The sequence below is a fragment of the Silurus meridionalis genome, chromosome 12 (genome assembly GCF_014805685.1).
Source record: "Silurus meridionalis isolate SWU-2019-XX chromosome 12, ASM1480568v1, whole genome shotgun sequence".
Classification (NCBI taxonomy): domain Eukaryota; kingdom Metazoa; phylum Chordata; class Actinopteri; order Siluriformes; family Siluridae; genus Silurus; species Silurus meridionalis.
In genome coordinates, this window is record NC_060895.1 from 25946018 (window position 1) to 25968517 (window position 22500).

Sequence of the window (22500 nt, forward strand, 5' to 3'; positions counted from 1 at the left end):
AGGAAGAACAAGAAGAAGACTAGGAGAAGGAAGAGGAGGAGAAGAAACAGGAATTGGAAGGAGATAAATAGGGAGAAGAAAAATAAGAAAAAAAGATGTAGAAGGTGGAAGAGGAGAAGGAGAGCGAGAAGTAGAAAGAGAGAAACATGTAAAAGAAGAAGAAGAATTAAGATTAATAAGAAAATTAATAAAGTAGAAGAAGAAGAATTAGAAGAAAGATGAGAAGTAGAATGAAGAAGAAGAAAGAAGAGGAGAAGGAACGATGTAGAATGGAGAAGAAGATGAAGGAGGAGGAGAAGTGGAATAGAGAAAGAGAAGAAGAAGTAGGAAGAGCAGAAGTAGAAACATAGGAAGTAGAAAGAGAAAGTTCACAAGCAGAACCAAAACCAGTCACAATTAAATGTAGTCTACAGTCGAGAAACTTTTAACTTTTAACTTTGTTCCTTCATCTCCTGCTCCATCTCCTGCTCCATCTCCTGCTCCATCTCGTCCTCTTCCTCCACACCTCCTCCGTAATGTTTACACCAAACAAGCACACGACGTGGCAGATCTTTACGTATCCAGGTGAGTTTGAGTGTTCCTGAATTTTTATACATCATACCTGGTACAGAAGAAAGAAAGGAAGGAGGAGAACAAGAAGAGGGGGAAGTAGAGTGGAGAGGAAGCAGAAGAAGAAAGAGAAAAAGAAGGTGGAAGAGGTGGACAAGGAGAGAGAGAAGGAAAAGAAGAAGGTTAAGTAGGAGGAATAGAACATAGGGAGGGGAGGGAGATTAAAAAAAATAAGAAGGAGAAGTAGAAGAAAAAGAAGTTGGATGATGGGAAAAGAAAAAAGTAGAATAGAGAAGAAGTAGAAGGAGAAAGAGGAGGAGAAGAAGAAGAAGATGGAGGATGAGAGGGAGGAGGAGGAGGAGAAGAAACAGAAATGAGAAGGAAATAAAGAAGAAAAAGAAAAGTGGATGTGTGAGGAGGAAAATGAGGAGAAGGAGTAGAATGGAGAAGAAGTAGAAGGAGAGCAGATGTATCTCATGGTGGTTCTATGGTGTATGCAGAAGGATGTAGTTCAGCTGTGAAACTCCACCTGCTGCTGATTGGATCTCAACTGCCATCTGTAACTTCTCACATTTCTATTAAATGACATGAGAATTTCTGCACCACCTCCTGTGTGAGGGAGAGCTTCTTCTGACTTGACCTTCTGCAACATCACCTCTGGTTCCAACACCTTTGTATTTTAGCACGTTCAGGTTCAGTTCAGTTCATGTTTATTTGTATTGTGCTTTTAATAATGAACCTCGTCTCAGAGCAGCTTTACTCTCATTTCCATCAACAAACTGAAAGCGATAGAGATCAAGTCCACCAAAACCCAGACCTCCCTACACTTCATTCTCATGTGCCTCCTCTCTCAGGGTTCAAGGAGAACCTGCCTCAGAACCTCTCTCTTCTGGTACCTCGGTGATGGAATGAGTTTTTTTTAGATGTTCAAACAGCAACAGTTGAAGACCTACTTCTTTTAGATACACTTCTCCTGGTCCTCTAACTGTATTCTCTCCGAACAGAGTTTTACTCAGAGACGTAATGAACAGGATCAGGATGTGTTTATTGATCGAGAATTCAAAGCTCTTCAGTAAGACGCAGCAGATACGCGAGTCTGGCGAACGCTGTGAATGTAAATGGATGTGATATAGAGTAAGGTGGATCTAATGGACTTTGCTCACAGTCGTCTGCGTTCAGTCTCGGTGGAGACCTGAACGTCCCTCTGGTTCTCCCATTGTTTTAGTGAGCACAGCTTTCTTTCCTCACAGTTCACAACATCGCTCACGGATCCCTGAGAATGATGTGGGATTAGCATCTGTCACTCCATCCAGCATGGAGAAGATGGGTGGACTATTTGAAAGAAATGTTCTCAAGATAAGGATGAGTTCATTCCCAAAGCTTCTACAGTGGACGTGGAATAGATGGAGCAGTGGAAGAAGGTATCTGATGTGATGAATCATGTTTTCTTCTCACTCATGTGGATGGCTGTGTGGGTGGGCTTACCTGTGGAAGAGATGGAACCAAGATATACTACAGGAAGAATATGACCCAGAGGAGGCAGTGGGAAGCCCTGGGTGGTGTTCTGCTGGGAAACAGTCCTGGTGTTTATGTAGATGTTGCTTTGATGTTACGCACCACCTACCTACAGACTGTTGCAGACCCCTTCATGGTGACTGAGTTCCCTAATGGCAATGTCTTCTTTCATCAGGATGAAGCTCCTCACACAGCCACACTGCCACCCACTGCTCAGGAATGCTCTGAGGAGCATCACTAAGAGTTCAAGATCTCGACCCATACTCCAAATACCTCAGATCTCAATCTGATTGAGTGTCTGTGGGACGTACTCTACAAATTAGTTTGATCCATGAAGGCTCCTCTGTACACCCTATAGGACTTAAAAGATCTGCTGATGATGACCACACACACCTTTAGAGGTCTTGAGGAGAAGCTTGAACATGTAAAGTACTTTAAACCAGGAGGTGTGGATTCACAGCAGCTTTACAGAAGCCTGGGTGTAAATTTGGGTTTGGAATGAACAGAAATGATGCTGGAGATGAAACGCTCTCAAAGACAACATGACTAATGGACCTGAGTATCTTCTGCACTGGTTCACACTCACTTTCTTCTGTCATTGTTCTGCTTAATTACTACAGATGGGAATCGATTTTCCTCACAGAATCCTGCTCCGCAGCGCGACTCCGAGTCTGGATTCAAATCAATTAATCAATCAGTCAATCAATTCATCATTCTGGATTCTCCTTCACCATTTACACAACAGCCTTCATTTACTACAGAAAAGAAAAAAACAGAGAACAGAAATCGAAAAAGAAAAAGAGAACTGAAGAAGGAAAAACTCAAATAAACGATGGAATGATTGAATCATGTGGAGTGATAAAAAAAGAAAAGAGACATGACAGAGTTAGCAAAAAAGGAAAAATAATAAAAGGTGTGTGTGTGTGTGTGTGTGTGTGTGTGTGTGTGTGTGTGTGTGTGTGTGTGTGTGTGTGGTCTCCGTGGTGATTTTTCCGCTCGGCTGTTAAACAGCTTTTTTCAAACAGCTCTTTTGGTTTACTGTAGATAAAAGAGGACAAAAATGCAACACATGAAACTCCTCTGATCACTGTTTACACTTACACACACACACACACACACACACACACACACACACACACACCACTGCCTCTACTACACTAACTGTGTTTGTCCAGCAGTGTGTTTGTCCAGTGCAGTAGCGGGTCGTGTATTTGGTACCTGCACCTTCAGTGTGGACGTTACTACACCACAATCACATCACAATTATAGAAATCATCAATACAATACAAACACACAATATAACAACACGCAGCATTACAGAGAGATGTTTCACATCTGGAGGTAAAAACCATTTTACTAAAACAACAAACCCAGTTACACTGCAAACCTCTACACTACAACCACAACTGTGCACCTACAACATCTGGAGCAGTTCACAATCAATATTTGTCTAATAACATCACAAAAACATTCAAATGTAAATAAAACACAACCTACTCACCAGAGATGCAGACTCATAATGTGCAGCGCCCCCCAGAGGCTGTAATCCAGTAGTACCGCTCGTATTCACTGGTCTGGAAGTGGAGAACAAGCGAGCTGCTCTGTGAGGAGAATCTGAAATCTGATTGAAGAAACAGAGCTGTTGGTAATATTCTCTATGGTAAAAGTCCAGCAGTACTGATTCTGAAGGCTCTGTGTAGATTAGATTCACATGGCAGCACATAGAGACTGAAATCTGATCATCTGAACATCCACATACACGTACTGAAGCAGTGCAGCCGAGAGAAACACTACCACATGAAGAGAAGAAACTGATGGAATAAATTAATGTTTACTGCCCCTGACCCCCCCGACACTGGTCCAGTGGTGTGTGTCTATCAATGTGTTTTTAGTAGTGTAATTCCACCTCTGTGTGTGTGTGTGTGTGTGTGTGTGTGTGTGTTTCCTGTCACTGTGGTAAAAGGAAACAGAACGTTTGTGTATTCTGCTATTGTCAAAACTGCTACACAAACAAAACTGAATTGAATTGAACAATTAGAGCTCACATCATGACTCCATACCCCCCCCCCCCTCTCTCTCTCTCTCCATCATGTTGTGTCTCTCCATCCTGAGTGCTCGTGGTCAGGATTAAACTTTCAGGTTTTCTTATTGTTTGTGGTGTAGCTCATTGATTTAGGAGGTTAATTTGTAGCCGAAGGGAATCGACAGCATTCACTCGCTCCTAATCGTTCTCTCTCTCTCTCTCTCTCTCTCTCTCTCTCTCTCTCTCTCTCTCTCTCTCTCTCTCTCTCTCTCTCTCTCTCTCTCTCTCTCTCTCTCTCTCTCTCTCTCTCTCTCTCTCTCTCTCTCCTCTCTCTCTCTCTCTCTCTCTCTCTCTCTCTCTCTCTCTCTCTCTCTCTCTCTCTCTCTCTCTCTCTCTCTCTCTCTCTCTCTCTCTCTCTCTCTCCTCTCTCTCTCTCTCTCTCTCTCCTCTCTCTCTCTCTCTCTCTCTCTCTCTCTCTCTCTCTCTCTCTCTCTCTCTCTCTCTCTCTCTCTCTCTCTCTCTCTCTCTCTCTCTCTCTCTGATTATCTCACTTGTTCTTGTGGCTGTTTCTCTCCTCTGTGAGTTTCAGTCAATAACTTTATTAGGTTTAAAAGCATCATGACGGTGATGTGATCAGCTCACACACTTCATTACCCAAATCACTCACACTAAATGTTTATTTCATATTGATCCATCACACGCACACACACACACACATACACACACACACACACACACACACACACACACACACACATACACACACACACACACACACACACACACACACACACGCACACACACACACACACACACACACATAACACACACACACACACAACACACACACACACACATAAACACACACACACACACACGCACGCACGCACACACACACATAAACACACACACACACGCACGCACACACATAAACACACACACACACACAGAATAAAGTATTTTATGAAGGAGTGGATGAAAGTTTTGTGGAGTCCAAAATGGACATTTTTGTGTCTATCAGAAAAACTTGTGTAAAAAGGAGAACAGGAGAGAAGATCAGACTCCTTCACCCCCACACTCAACATACAGGTAGAAGTTTAATGGTTTGGGGTTGTTTTGGAGCAGTGAAGGTTCTGTTCCACAATTCAATTCAATTCAGTTCAATTCATGTTTATTTGTATTGCACTTTTAATAATGAACCTCGTCTCAGAGCAGCTTTACACAGATAATGTGGAGATAAAAATGAAGATGTTCTTTATAAGTGTAAGTTTGGCCCTGATGAACAAGTCGGTGGAGACTGTGGTGAAGGAAAAACTCCCTGAGATGCAGAAGGAAGAAACCTTGAGAGGAACCAGACTCAAGAGGGAACCTCATCCTCATCTGGGTTCCACTGAATGTCCATTTATTACAGATAAACGATGTTGAGGTGCAGTGATGGAGATCAGAGCAAACTGTAGTCCTGAGTCAGTGTAGCAGACTGTTGATATTAACTACAGTCCAAATCCTCAAAGCTCCTGATCTTACTCCGGAATTTCATGGATCCACCCAACCTTTTCTAGAATCTTGGAGATAAAGGGAGGTTTGATATTGGACTGTAGTTGGACAGCTGACAGGGTGAAGGTCAAGTTTCTTAATTAGGGGGTTGATAACTGCAGTTTGAAGGATTTCGGTACAAAACCAGTGCTAATGGAAGAGTTTATTATTTTAAAACAGGTTCAATTCCCTCTGGAATGATCTGTTTGAGGAAACTTGTAGGTGAGGGATGGAGAATGCAGGTTGATGATTTTGATGAGGAAATAAATGAAATGAAGTCGTTCTCTTGAATAGGAGTAAAACTTTGTAATTGATGGTCTGTTATAATGACACTGCTGTCTACAGGGTTATTTATAAAATAGTCTGGATTTATTTTTATCGTCTGGATTTCTTGTCTGATGTTTTTAATTTTATTATTAAATTGATGAAATCATTACTACATATTGATGGTGTGCATGTGAGTGCAGTGCTTTTATTTCTGTTCATTTTGCTGCAGTACAGAATAAAAATCTAGGATTCTGCTTGTTATTTTCTATGAGGGAGGAGAAATATGCTGATCAGCAGCACTAAGAGATTTTCTAGAACTCAGGAGATTCTCCTTCCATGCTGTTTGAAATACTGTTCATTTGGTTTGACGCCATTTACGTTCTAATTTCTGAGTGGTCTGTTTTAAGGTGTGTGTATGATCATTATTCCACTGTGCTGATTTATTCTCCCTGATCATTTTGATCTTAAGTGGAGCTCCATCATCTAGAGTGTAACGTAACGTTGATTCTAGACATTCAGAGGCCCAGTGGAGCTCTGTGGGGTCAAATGGAGATCTAATTAATATCAACATTTCCAGAAGATTATTGATAAAACTCGCTGCTGTAGTTGGTGTGAACGTGTTTAACACGGTAACATGGTGAGATACTAATGCAGTGACTGAGGCAGATTCCAGACTTCAGCACCATGCAGTTCCGTCTGGACTGCGGCTCATCAGAAGCGACTTCACTGTACAAGACGATGAGCCGAAACGCACGTCTGAGTTCTGTACATGATGTTTAGAGAGCAGACAGACGTCTGGAGTGATGTCTATCATGGAACCACCTGCCCAGTCACCACATCTCAATCCTACTGAACTGCTCTGAGATGAAGAAGAAAATCTCCAACTGGTGAAGAACATTTTTACTGAGTTTTACAAGAAACACAAAATATTTCAGCCTAATGTTTGGAGAAACGAAGTGTCCGGAGGCGGAAAGTGTGTAAATCTGTTCTTCATATTGAGGAGGATTTCAAGATGAAAAAGTGGAACATCTGGATATTTATAGATTTGTTTGGTTAAAGTAAATCTTTATACTTTTGCATTACTGAGTTTGTTGCATAGAAACAAAAGGAACATGTAGGTGTCTCTCAAACACCATCAAACACTCAGAGTTTCTACACTTTTCTCAGGAACTGTATATACGCCATATTTTAATTAAAATCACGCTCTGTTTTCAGAATCTGTTTTTGGCTCTGTGTTGTATGTGTAAAAGTAAAAGTTGTGTCAGATTGTGTTACAGCTTCAGGAACTCAGAGCGTGATCAATAATTCATCCTGTAAATCCGTACAAAAATAAAACTTCACTAGTTACAGAAAAAAAAACATTTTAAATGTGAAATATTCTTCTAGCTGATCAGTAAATCTTTTAGTGATTTTAGTTGTTTTAAGTCGTTCAGGATACGAATATAATGAGAAAGAAAACACGGGTTACATTTGCAGACGTAATCATGTGACTGCTTTAAGAGCTGTGACGGAGCAGGCAATTGGTTGCATTGCTTTTCAGAATCGTTGAAAGGACACGCCTCTAACTGAGCGTAACACAGTCTTGAGTCTGGACGAGAGCAAAACTGATTCAGAATCACACACACACACACACACACACACACACACACATGAATCACACTGGGACTTAAAATCTGGGCTACTGTTAAAATCTCTGTCACATCCATATCCATCCCTTTCTCTCTTATTCTTGTGTGTGTGTGTGTGTGTGTGTGTGTGTGTGTGTGTGTGTGTATATTAATCCTTATATTTTTATACTTTATAGTTACAGCTTACTGTTACCACTTCATTACCATATCTTTTCTGGATTGCTGCTATTTGCTCTTTTACATTTTGTTTATATTTTTGTTACCGTTCACTTTATGTCTCTTTACAACAGGTTTACTGGCGGAGCTATTTTTTATATTGTGTTTTGTGTATTTGTTTTGTGTAGTTGTTTTGTGTAGTTGTTTTGTGTAGTTGTTTTGCACTGTCTTGTGTTGTCTTTGTACTGTTTGTGCCAGGTTGCACACGATGCACTTTATGTGGTGAGGCCACGTACTAGAGCTTAACTCTGTGTTTTCTGTTTCTGTGATTGTTGCTGTATGGAGCATCAGGGTTCTGGAGGAACGTTGTATTATTGCACTCTGTACTGCGTCACATATTTATGGTTAAAATGACAATAAAAGCGTCTCGACTTGACTTACATTTTATAACTTTACACTACACTGGTATCTTGACCTACGAGTGCATTAATGTACGAGTTCACTACATGTTGTACTCTGTACAATCACAAGCATTTCACTTGACGCATTATTGTTTCCTGAATCCTTCCATCCCTCCCTCCAGTTCATTTCCCTCGTGTCTCCGCCTCAGCAGCAGCCTCGTGTCTGGAGCATGAGAAATCGTTTCTTATTACGAGATGTAAAACCATGTTTGAGCTTGAAAGGCCTCAGAAAGCTCATTACAGGAGTGTGAGGTGTGTTTCAGGGGACCGTGTGATGAATCTACAATATGACTCTGCTGTGGCTCCGCCCACACAGCAATCACACGGCAGCAATAATATAAATATCTAATATCTATAATACGTCTAATATCTAATACACACACACACACACACGTTAAACAAAGCCATGACTTCCTGTTCAGTTATGGGAAAGAGTGTATCCAGATTGGAGATTAAAAGTGAAAAACACGTTGGAATAGAAGCTCAGGTCTTTGAGCAGGTCTCTGTGCTCTGGTTACACAGCATGCCAGCGTTTCTGCCGTTTTTGGTATTAATAAATCATGATAGAGGAGAAGCATTTGAACTTTTCTTCTTCTTTTCTCTCTGCTGAGATGATAAAATAAAGGCAGGGGAGTTGTGAGTTGTGTGGTGGCTCGGGCTCGGGTTTGGGCTCGGGCTCGGGCCGTGTGTTCTCCGTCTCCTCCGCTGTGAAGGCTTATCTTTTATTTACTACAACATCCAAAACAACACGAGAGGAAAAACACCGAGCTGCTGGAGATTCAGGAGAGTGAAAGAGAGAGAGAACAGAAAGAGAAAGTGGTGATGGAGGTCTGTGTGGGATTTTCTCTCTCAGATACTGATCTCTGTAAATCTGTACAAAACCCCTGAGGGAGTAGGTACGCACCTGAGCGCTCGCCTGTAAATACACAAAGAAAGAAATAATCTACAGTTCCACAGTAACATCCAGCGTCAGTTCCATACAGTTTGAGACGACTATTCTACAGTACACATTATCTACAGACTTTACTGAGCTCCATGGAGAAGTTCTGCATGTGCTGGAACCAGTTTATTATTACTAACATTTGTGAACATCAACGGTTTACATTTTTAAACTATTTACAATAAAACACCTGCTTGGTTTAAATAATATATAAAATAATATTTGATAAAAAAAATACACTTTAATTCATTTTATTTTGATCAATTTAAGCAATTATATGTATTAAATTAATTCAATAAAATTAGATCAATTACAATTTTTATTTATTAAATAGTTTACATTTGTTAGACCCAATTTGTGTTATACAGATGTGTATATAATTTTGTGTGTGTTTTTTACATTTAATATTTAATTTTCTAAAGATATGCTCTACTCAACTGTTCTACTTATTTCAGCAAACTGTAACAAAAGCCTTCATTCCTTCCATCCTTCATTCCGTCACTCCCCCAATACGTGGGATTTAAAGTCAGAATTTTCTCCTATCAATAAAAATTCTTGAAGCTGAACACAAACACTAAAGAATCCATATCACGCAAAAATAGAAGTGGCTGCAATTTCATGCATGTGCAAAACAAAATCGGAGTTTTACAACAAACTACAAATGGTATTTCCAGTACGGAGTGAGGTGCTACAGTGACACTGCGCCAACTCCAGTTTCGTTTTTTATACCCGTGGCATTGTTTTGCATGTTTTTCGATTTTAATAATAAAAAACCAGTGCCACAGTGCTGAAAGTGTGAGACGGAGACTAAACACACTTAATATGTTCCTGAGGGAACTCTGTTCCAAGTGTTACAGATGTGCACCGAACCACAGCCCTGTACCGAAACACTTGGGTCTGAATATGTGTACTGTTGCACCTCTACCATACCTCATGTAAATAAATGTAATATTTTGGCACTACTTTATCTGTGTGTGTGATTTGGTAGATAGAATTGTAGATGTAACGAGATGAGCTGAGTCAGAAATCTGCAGCAAGACTTTGTGAACATTTTCACCAACAATGGACCAAAAGATCATGATCCATATGTATGAAGTTGAGCGAGACATTTCACAGCACCCAGAGATCCTCCTTCTAAATATTGATATAAATCCCAACGAATCTCATTTCTGTTCAAGTTATAAAACTGCACAATGTGGAAAACTTCAGGGGGGTGAATAGTTATGCAAATATCTTAACTAGATAACACTGGATATTGATGTTAGTCTTATAGAGTAATTTTCTCTCCTGAATTTCAGACATCTGCTGATTTCCATATCAACATTATTTCATTCCTGAGTTCAAAACAACCTTCATTATCAAAGCAAATCAAAACCCCGCTCTGATCTGCCTGGGGCTGTGTTCTGATACCAGATAAATGTTGCAGCAGTGGGAGGAGGAACATCTCACAGCTCCCACAGTGCTGGAAACTCTTCCTCGGTGGTGGTATAATGTGAGATATAATACAGACATGGTATCGGGTTGTCTGTAAGAGGCGGGGGTGGGGCGAGGCGGGGCATCACGGGTTACGTTGTTTATATTGTCTGTTTAACAAATATTTATCCTTATAACATTCACAACTCTGTATGTTTCAGTTCTCCAGTAGAAATGAGATGGTACATGTTTATCTGATTAGCTTCTTATTAGATGTTGCACTCTGCTCACTTATCCTCCACTTCCACAAGCTCAGAGGCTAGGGAGATTGATAGCAGAGAGACAAAGTTAAATACCATGCCCACGCCCAGAACATGCCCAGAACATATCCACATTTAGAAAACGCCCAGAACATATCCACACTCAGAAAACGTCCAGAACATGCCAAGAACATATCCACACTCAGAACATGCCCAGAACATGCCCACACCTAGAACATGCCCACATTCAAAACATGCCCAGAACATGCCCACACCCAGAACATGCCCACACTCAAAACATGCCCACACCCAGAACATGCCCACAACATGCCCACATTCAGAACATGCCCACACCCAGAACATGCCCACAATCAGAACATGCCCAGAACATGCCCACACTCAGAACATGCCCACACCCAGAACATGCCCACACCCAGAACATGCCCACACTCAGAACATGCCCACACTGAGAACATGCCCACACTCAGAACATGCCCATGCCCAGAACCTGCCCACACTCAGAACATGCCCACACTCAGAACATGCCCACAACATGCCCACATTCAGAACATGCCCACACCCAGAACATGCCCACAATCAGAACATGCCCAGAACATGCCCACACTCAGAACATGCCCACACTCAGAACATGCCCACACTCAGAACATGCCCACACTGAGAACATGCCCACAACATGCCCACACTCAGAACATGCCCAGAACATGCCCACACTCAGAACATGCCCACGCCCAGAACCTGCCCATTCCCACAATCAGAACATGCCCAGAACATGCCCACACACAGAACATGCACAATCCTAAAACATGCTCATTCCCATGTCCAGAACATGCCCACACTCAGAACATGCCCATATTTAGAACATGCCCACACCCAGAACATGCCCACACCCAGAACATGCCCACACTCAGAACATGCCCACACCCAGAACATGCCCATACTCAGAACATGCCCACACTCAGAACATGCCTCTGTTGGCTTTGACATCATCAGTATTCCAACTCATTCACATTTACATTTATGGCATTTGGCAGATTTTCTTCTCCACAGCAAATTTCAATTATTTCATTTATACAACTGAGCTGTTGATGGTTAAGGGCCTTGCTCAAGGGCCCAGTATGACCCAGTAAGTCCAATCCAAAAATCTTCCAATGTCCCATTGGCTGATGAGGTTAGGATGGAGACTTAGAGAGGGCGTTCTGGAGGTGGTACTCTGTCTCCACATAAAGTTGGTACTTTATATTTCAGATGACTTTCTTACTTATTTAGTCTATTAAATCATAATGAATAAAGGGCAGACAGAACGCTCTCTAAAATTCACTCGCTGGAGTCTGTGCTTTCGAGACTCTTCATTAAACGCTTCATTTGTTACGTAACGACTCAAACCTCCAACATTAATTACTGACTAATATACAAACCAGCCAATTCATTCCAATTACAAACACTACAGGAACCACACAGAGAACCGCATCCAAAAATCAGTCTGCTCCCTGTCTATCCAAACATCAGCTAGCCAATCAGAGTAAAGCGTGAGTCAGACCCCCAGAGAAGTTTGTACCAGAATTTTTGTTATGAGAAGATCGTTTTTCTCACTTTTAATTGTATATAACTTTAAGCACTACTACTTCTCCAGTGGGGCACAAATAATTCTGCCCCATGCTCAGGTGAGGAGGAGGAGCTGTGAGCAAGACACTTAATAATCGGGTTGCCAGAGCCACACCAAATGGACACCAAATTTAGCTAATAATAATAATAATAATAATAATAATAATAATAATAATAACAATAATAATAATAATAATAATAAAATTCACAGCCACCACTTTTTTGTTTTATAGCAAATAAAAAAACTTTCTTTCAGCTTCTCCCATTAGGGGGCGCCACAGCGGATCATCCACATGTTTGATTGGGCACATGTTTTTACGCTGGATGCCCTTCCTAATGCAACCCTCCCCATTTATCTGGGCTTGGGACCGGCACTAAGGCTTGTGCAACCCTAATAGCTGGGGTTGGTTCCCTGACCGGGGATCGAACCTGGGCCGAAGCGGTGGGAGCGCCGCATCCTAACCACTAGACCACCAGGGAACCCTTTTGTTTTATAGCATATAATCTGACTAAAATCTAATACAGTTCCACAGACAGTATTTAATCAGAGCAGTGTTTTATATGATAAACAAAAGCATTTCTGGTGTAAAATTGTGTTTACATTACAAATGGTGTATTGTGAAGTGTCTGTTCATCATGTACACCTTGATGACCTTCACTGCAAAGGCTAAGAAAAAGAAGAAGAATGTGTCTGTTGTTCCCAGGCATGGTAATTTTCTTAGATGCAAATAAAGTGGTGAATTTTGAGACCTGGCAACCCTAGCAGTTTAAATACTATTGCAGGAGATCGTGATCGAGTGTCCATTTCATGGCTACGCTAAATATTCACTAGCGCGTAGCCTGGAGCGTATGTCAGGTGTGATAGCCTCTCGAGTTTATTTAGCAGGACACGCTGCTCACGTCACCGAAACACTCTGGAATAAATGCACTTTATTTGCGTATCTGATTGGAAGCGTGTGTGAGCATGGAGCGAGTGTGTTTATGTGCAGATTAACAGCGTTATTTACTGCAGAAACTGGATTAAAGCAACACTGCTTCACTGAGCACACTTCATCTATAACACCAGAGTTCCCTGAACACCTCGACACTGAGACCAGGAACGTTCTAGAACACAGCCCTCGAGTCCGACTAATTACAGATACTGTGTGATGAATAACATAATACACACTCTCTCTCTCTCTCTCTCTCTCTCTCTCTCTCTCTCTCTCTTGCTCTGTCTCTATCTGTCTGTTTCTCTGTGTTTGTCTGTCTCTCTCTCTCTCTCTCTTTCTGTCTCTCTCTCTCTCTCTCGCTCTCTCTCTTGCTCTGTCTCTATCTGTCTGTTTCTCTGTGTTTGTCTCTGTCTCTCTCAGTGTCTGTCTGTCTCTCTCATCTGTCTCTATCTTTCTGTCTGTCTGTCTCTCTCTCTCTCTCTCTCTCTCTCTCTCTCTCTATCTGTTTGTCTCTCTCCCTGTCTCTTTCTCTCTCCCTCTCTCTCTCTGTTTATCTTTATCTGTGAATGAGTCTCACTGTAGATACACTTATACACTCTATTGTCAAAAGTATTGGGACACCCAACTTTTCTTGTGGTTCTTCCCCAAATTGTTACACAAAGTCTTTGGATGCAGGAGCATGACATTTAGCCTTCACTTAGACTAGGAAACCTGTTCCAGCATGATAATGCCCATGTGCACAAAGCCAACTCCATGAAGATCTGCTTTCTATGGGTTGGACGATGGGAAAGATCTCCTGCTGTAGAGCTAGAATCCTATTGAACAACTTTGAGATGAATGTGAACGCTGACTGCACCCGAGGAACCTCCTCACCTTCTCACCTACACCACTACCTGACTTTACTCACACCCATGTAGGTGATTGAATCTCCACAACATCTAGTGGAACATCTTCACAGAAGAGTGGAGGGAATTACAACAGCATATGGGGACTGAATGTGGAATGAGATGGTCAAAAAGATGGAGTCTTATGGTCAGGTGTCCACAAATTATATAGTGTATATAAGAACAAGTCCATGTCTATCAAACACCACTGCAGTTCTAGAGAATTAATCAACATTGTCTCATTGCTCTGACCAATCAGAGCGCAGAACTCAGTAGCAGTGATCCAGTGGTTAGTTCTAGACTTTTTTTCATATTTTCCTGAGATGTTTAAAAACATTCCAGTCGTGCAGGAGTGCAATGATGTGTGCTCATGGGCCCCTCCAGGTCTAAACACACACACACACACACACACACACACACACACACACACCTCCCTGTCAGAGTGTATGAAAAAGCCGGCACTCTGGAGCGATCCGTCTCTTTTAGCACGGCCCTTCAGGCAGGAGAAATTGATTCTGTTTATTAGTTATGAGTGAATTCGTCATCGCAGGACGTGGAGCGGACGGACGAATTTCTCTCTCTTTTCTCTTTTTTCTCCTGCTCTCTGTTCTCGGTGTTTGGAGTCGGGCGACTCGCTCTGTTCCCCTCCTCGGCGCTGAGTGAGCGTAATCAGGGTTCTCCCGCAGGAGCAAGGTCACTGCCGGTTCAGCGCTAACGAATTAAACGATTCGGTGTGTTTTCGCCCGCGAGGTGGCTTTTTGTCATGAGAAATGGATTTGTGCAGAATTTCCCCTCGTTATTATTCACGCTCAGGCCACGAGGGACGGAGAGCACAAAGACACACCGCAGATATTCGGCCCGAGAGCCATCGACATGCAGACGCTTTCATTATAACACACAGGCAGAGCGACGTTTCATCATGAGTCACGAGCGCACAATTGCTTCCTGAGCCCAATCGTTACTGCTCACAAAAGTATTGGCACCCCTCTACCTCGTTTGTCATTAGACTGAGACCACCATACGAGCAGATCAGATTTAGAGGCTAAATTATTTACAGTACAGCAAATCCACTGTGTGTGTGTGTGTGTGTGTGTGTGTGTGTGTGTGTGTGTGTGTGTGTGTGTGTGTGGGCGGGGGATATGGCTATACATACACTGACTTATAGGTAACACTATAATGAATATACACATCCAAAAGTTACATACAGGGAGTGCAGAATTATTAGGCAAGTTGTATTTTTGAGGATTAAATTTATTTGAGGATTTAATTTGAACAACAACCATGTTCTCAATGAACACAAAAAACTCATTAATATCAAAGCTGAATATTTTTGGAAGTAGTTTTAGTTTTAGCTATTTTAGGGGATATCTGTGTGCAGGTGACTATTACTGTGCATAATTATTAGGCAACTTAACAAAAACAAATTCATACCCATTTCAATTATTTATTTTACCAGTGAAACCAATATAACATCTCAACATTCACAAATATACATTTCTGACATTCAAAACCAAACAAAAACAAATCAGTGACCAATATAGCCACCTTTCTTTGCAAGGACACTCAAAAGCCTGCCATCCATGGATTCTGTCAGTGTTTTGATCTGTTCACCATCAACATTGCGTGCAGCAGCAACCACAGCCTCCCAGACACTGTTCAGAGAGGTGTACTGTTTTCCTCCTTGTAAATCGCACATTTGATGATGGACCACAGGTTCTCAATGGGGTTCAGATCAGGTGAACAAGGAGGCCATATCATTAGATTTTCTTCTTTTATACCCTTTCTTGCCAGCCACGCTGTGGAGTACTTGGACGTGTGTGATGGAGCATTGTCCTGCATGAAAATCATGTTTTTCTTGAAGGATGCAGACTTCTTCCTGTACCACTGCTTGAAGAAGGTGTCTTCCAGAAACTGGCAGTAGGACTGGGAGTTCAGCTTGACTCCATCCTCAACCCGAAAAGGCCCCACAAGCTCATCTTTGATGATACCAGCCCAAACCAGTACTCCACCTCCACCTTGCTGGCGTCTGAGTCGGACTGGAGCTCTCTGCCCTTTACCAATCCAGCCACGGGCCCATCCATCTGGCCCATCAAGACTCACTCTCATTTCATCAGTCCATAAAACCTTAGAAAAATCAGTCTTGAGATATTTCTTGGCCCAGTCTTGACGTTTCAGCTTGTGTGTCTTGTTCAGTGGTGGTCGACTTTCTGCCTTTCTTACCTTGGCCATGTCTCTGAGTATTGCACACCTTGTGCTTTTGGGCACTCCAGTGATGTTGCAGCTCTGAAATATGGCCAAACTGGTGGCAAGTGGCATCTTGGCAGCTGCACGCTTGACTTTTCTCAGTTCACGGGCAGTTATTTTGCGCCTTGGTTTTTCCACACGCTTCTTGCGACCCTGTCGACTATTTTGAATGAAACGCTTGATTGTTCGATGATCACGCTTCAGAAGCTTGGCTATTTTAAGACTGCTGCATCCCTCTGCAATATATCTCACTATTTTTGACTTTTCTGAGCCTGTCAAGTCCTTCTTTTGACCCATTTTGCCAAAGGAAAGGAAGTTGCCTAATAATTATGCACACCTGATATAGGGTGTTGATGTCATTAGACCACACCCCTTCTCATTACAGAGATGCACATCACCTAATATGCTTAATTGGTAGTAGGCTTTCCAGCCTATACAGCTTGGAGTAAGACAACATGCATAACGAGGATGATGTGGTCAAAATACTCATTTGCCTAATAATTCTGCACTCCCTGTAGATACACTTTACGGCCACTTCACACTTAATGCTTTACAATTCACGCTGTACACTTTTACACTTCACACTTTTTACACCGTTCATTTACCACCTACCCTTCGTTTACGCTTTACTTTTATAACTTTTATCATTCATGCTTCACAATATATAGATCACACTTTACACTTTACACTGTACACTTTTACACTTTTACACTTTTACACTTTACACTTCAGACTTCACACCACACTTGAACACCCACAAGCATGACTTTTGAACAGCATTAATCTCTATATTTTCTTGTTCAGAATTCTGAGTTGTGAAATGTGTAATTTCAGTAAATTCTTGAACGCTCCTCGTTTTGATGCTCTGAAGGGAATTTAGACGAATGAGAAGAGAATAAAGAGAAAACACCTTCAAACCCCTGATTAATGACAAACACACTGCAGTGTAATGTACACCACACCTTCATCCCTTACTCCTCTTTACATTTATATTCATCAGCACCCAATATACAGGAAGCACACACACACACACACACACACACACACACACACACACTCAGAGCATCACATCAAACAGATGCTAATTCTGTTACATTAGGCTAAAGGAAGAAATGCGCTCACACTACATCATCATTTATTACACGTGCTGTGTTTTCACACACACACACACACACACACACACACACACACACACACACACACGTTTTGAAAGTTCCGCGTGGATACAGTTTAAAGAGTTAAACACTGTGTAATAATCCTCCTCAGCATGGTTTGATTCGGTCTTCTTAAAACATGATGGTTTGCGTTTGCACTTATGTTACAGCAGCTATAAACCTCCTCTTTCCATCACCAGACTCTGGATTCTATAGACGTCAGAAACCTGACCTGGAGAAGATACTTAAATCACCGACACTGGAGACTCCTTCCATATACTGAGCAATGCAACTGTGATGCAGTGATGATAATGATGAGGAGGAGGAGGAGGATGAGGAGAAAGATAATAACATTGGAGCTATAAACCAACTTTCAGTGGTGGTGATAAGATCATAATATTCATTACGAGAATCACAAAGAACAGCATGACAACTATCAGTAGATAGCTTGAAGAGGAAAACCTGAAGACCAGGAGAGTGTCTGCTGTGAAGAAGTTTGTGGGTTTGAAATTGGGTCCATAAATTTCTTGGTGATTAGATACATGAGATCAGCTGCTACACTAAACTATGTTTTGAATAATAGTAGGAGAAGGTTCAGGAGAAGGTTCTAAGGGTTCTGTGCATTCTGGTGAAAACATGTCCAACTACTGTCTCAAAATCTGTAGTATTATTTAAGAGATACCCTGATACCTTCTCCTCTCAGCACTGAGGTTAGAGAAGTGTAAGTGTAAACAGAACCTGATGTAGGTGCAGGACCTGCTTTCTGAAGGTGAGAGCCTGGAATATATCAGCAGTGATTAATGTTCTTCACATGTCTTTGAGGTAATGGAATATTGTGTGTAATGTGAACTGCAATGGAGCTGAAAAGGATGAAAGGTGATGAGAAGATTCTGACCGCGGGTTAGTGGGCGTGATGCTGCGAGTGGAGAACATGAGGTTCTGCGGTGTGGGCAAGGGGATGAGCGTACGAGGTCATTCGGTGTCACACACACACACACACACACACACACACACACACACACACAGGAACTTGCTGAAGAAAGTCTCTTTCTCCACACAGCTGCCATTATGTTGATGTGAAGATCTAAAGGAGGGTTTCCACCACTTTTTGGATTCTCTGTGTTATTTCTCATCAACACTTTATTGAGCTGCACTAAAAATATTTTATATCCGTTACAAGTGTTTATTCCCATCAGACAGGTGAAGTGCGCATGATTTTATTACACGCTTTGTGCAGAATGTCTGCTGGAATGGCTTTAATAAAAACTCTAAACTCCACGTGTGTGTGTGTGTGTGTGTGTGTGTGTGTGTGTGTGTGTGTGTGTGTGTGTGTGTTTGCGTTTTATCAGCCAGCAGCTGCGATGGTAAGAAACCAGTGAGGGTCGTTGTAGTGTAACAATTGGGAGGTGGGAGGAGACTGTTGAGGAAGCAGTAGCTTATATAATTTATATTTAGAATCATTTTTGAGCTCAAACTATTCTATTGCTTGTTAAAAATGATTTCGTGGCTTGGATGGATCGTACAATCGTTGCTCCAACAACTCCCACTCTGCCACATCCATCCCAGGTACATGAACATCTCTGGTATCAGTGTATTAAAACCCATGACACACTGAGTAACTCTTTGTGACCCCCGAGTTCTGGAGTGTCTGATCTAAAATACTACATGTGTGTGTGTTTTCTGATTTTCAGAACCGGTTCCACCTGCAGATGTTGACTCATGTCCCTGCGTCTGGATTGGCTGAGGTGCTTCTCTCAGTTCTGGTGCAAGCTGGGTGGCAGGGCGGGGCAGCTGTGATGTGCCCTGGTGGGGGTGACACCGAGGTGTTAGAACACCTCCACCGGCGGGGCCAAGCCGGGCTGAACGGTTCACACTGGCACCTGTGGGAAACCCTCGACCTTTCCAGCTACTGGACATCTTCATGGAGCAAAGAGGAAGCGAATAATAACAACAACAACAGATTTATTTTACATAAAAACCCAGAGGATTCCTCACAGGAAGTAGTCAATAAGGAACAGGAAGTAAGCGAGCTTCTTTCACAGCTCATGAATCGAACCCCATCTGCCCTGCACTCCACTGTCGTGGTGTTGGGATCAGACCCAGAGTGTGTGAGCTCAGTTTTGCATGGAGCGTCACGACTCAGACACACACTCTGGGTCCTGGGACTACCTCTGAACCCGGATGCTTTAAGCGCTGTAGGTTCTCCAAAAGGTCTGCTAGCATACGGACAGACGGAGCGCAGACCGCTCAGCTCCTACATCAGTGACGTGCTGCAGCTGCTGGGCCGGGCTGTGTCTGATGCCAGCATGGTGCGACCCGACCTGGCGCTTATCCAGAACATGGTCAACTGCTTCGACAAACCCAATAAACATGAGGTGCTGTCATCTGGACACTACCTGTCCAGGTAAGCATAGTGAATACTTCCACTAACACTGACATATACACAAGCCACGCCCCCCCACTAACACTGACATATACACAAGCCATGCCCCCTTCACTAACACTGACAGATACATTTACGTTTACATTTGCGGCATTTATCAAACGCCCTTATCCAGAGCGACGTACAAAAGTGCTTGAAAATCTCTAGTAATTAATAAATCTACACTGTACACAAGATTACAAACTTAATATAAATATAACTATTGAATTCTACAAACTTGAAAAGTGCTAATTTAAGTATTTCAGGAAGAGGTAGGTCTTCAGTCGTCGCTTGAAGATAGTCAGGGACTCTGCTGTACGGACATCTAGGTGAAGTTCATTCCACCACCTCGGTGCCAGAACAGAGAAGAGCCTTAAAGTGTACTTACCTCTCATTCTGAGAGAAGGTGGTACCAGTGGAGCAGTGCTGGAGGATCTCAGACAGCGTGGTGCAGTGCGAGATGTAATAAGGTCACTGAGGTAAGATGGTGCTGGTCCATTTTTGGCCTTGTAGGCAAGCATCAGTGTTTTGAATCTGATACGTGCAGCAACTGGAAGCCAGTGAAGGGAGCGTAGCAGTGGGGTGGTGTGGGAGAACTTGGGCAGATTGTACACAAGCCGTGCAGCTGCGTTTTGGATCATTTGCAGTGGACGAATAGCGTTCAGGGGGAGACCTGCCAGCAGAGAGCTGCAGTAGTCAAGTCTTGAAATGACAAGAGACTGAACAAGCACCTGGGCAGCCTGTATGGACAGAAATGGTCGAATCCTTCGGGTGTTATAGAGAAGAAATCGACAAGAACGAGCAACATTAGCGACATGTGGGAAGGACAGTTTATTACCCCAAGGTTAAGAGCAGTGGATAAAGGGGAGAGCAGAGAGCCATGAAGTGTTATTTGGAGATCTTGACCTGGAGATGAATCACCTGGGATGACCAGCAGTTCTGTTTTGCTGGGGTTGAGTTTTAGTTTGTGAGCATTCATCCATGAAGATATGTCTGTCTAGCATGCTAATATCTGAACTGAAGCTGTGGTATCTGATGGAGGGAAAGAAAAGATCAGTTGAGTGTACTGCATAGCAGTGATAAGAAAACCCATGTGAGGATATGACTTCACCAAAGGAGGGGACCAAGTACCGAGCCTTGTGGGACACTAGTGGTGAGTCTGCACGGGGCAGATGTGGATCCCCTCCATGTTACCTGGTATGAGCGACCTTCCAGGTAGGAAGCAAACCATTCCCATGCTGTTCCGCAGATACCGAGGCTTTTGAAGGTTGACAAAAGTGTCTTGTGGTTGATTGTGTCAAATGCTGCTGAAAGGTCCAGGAAGATAAGTACAGATGACAGCTTGGCTGATCAAGCAGCATGCAGTTTTCAGAAACAGCCAAAAGGGCCGTCTCTGTGGAATGTGCCGCTTTGAACCCAGACTGGTTCGGATCATGGAGGTTGTTCTGTGAGAGACAGACAGACAGTTTGTTAAAAACAGTGCGTTCCAGAGATTTAGAAAGAAAGGAGAGAAGTGATACCGGTCTGTAGTTGTTGATGTCTGATGGATCCTGAGCAGGTTTCCTTAAGATAGGAATGACCCTTGCTTGCTTGAAGGTAGTTGGTACATAGCCAGATGTTAATGACCCATTGATGACTGTGGAGATGAAGGGCAGGAGATCTTGTGTGATGATCTGAAGCATAGTTGAAGGGATTGGATCCAGAGGACAGGTGGTGGGATTGCAAGATTGGATGACTTGCAGTATCTCATCTTCTGTTAAGGTTGAGAAGCTTGACAGAGATGTAGTGGATTGCTGTCTGTGTTGTGTGATCATTGTTGGGGAGGAAGTGCAGGTCTGGCAGATTTTCTTATCTTCTCATCATAGAAGGAGGCAAAGTCATTAGCAGTCAGGGAGGATGGAGCAGGTGTGGCAGGGGGTTGAGTAGTGAAGAGAAGATATTGTGAAGCTTACGAGGATTTTGTGCAGAGGCCTCAAGCTTTTCCTTGTAGAAGGCAATTTTAGCAGAAGTCACATCCGAAGAAAAACCCAATATACACAAGCCCAACCCCCTCCACTAACACTGACATATACACAAGCCACCCCCCCCACTAACACTGACATATACAAGCCCAACCTCCACTAACACTGACATATACAAGCCCAACCCCCACTAACACTGACATATACACAAGCCACCCCCACTAACACTGACATATACACAAGCCCAACCCCCACTAACACTGACATATACACAAGCCCAACCCCTCCACTAACACTGACATATACACAAGCCACCCCCACTAACACTGACATATAGACAAGCCCAACCCTCCCCACTAACACTGACATATACACAAGCCACCCCTCCACTAACACTGACATATACACAAGCCACCCCTCCCCACTAACACTGACATATACAAGCCACACCCTCCACTAACACTTACATATACACAAGCCCAACCCCTCCACTAACACTGACATATACACAAGCCACCCCTCCCCACTAACACTG

At 42.7% G+C, this 22500-nt stretch overlaps 1 protein-coding gene across 1 annotated transcript in view; it reads left to right on the forward strand.

Annotated features, from left to right (window-relative positions):
• Positions 1–22500, forward strand: part of grin3ba (glutamate receptor, ionotropic, N-methyl-D-aspartate 3Ba) — a 63809-nt gene that overhangs the window by 17369 nt on the left and 23940 nt on the right. Inside the window, exon 2 of the mRNA XM_046863405.1 lies at positions 19274–19986. Within this exon, the coding sequence (XP_046719361.1) occupies positions 19274–19986 (713 nt within the window). The remainder of the gene's footprint in view (positions 1–19273; positions 19987–22500) is intronic.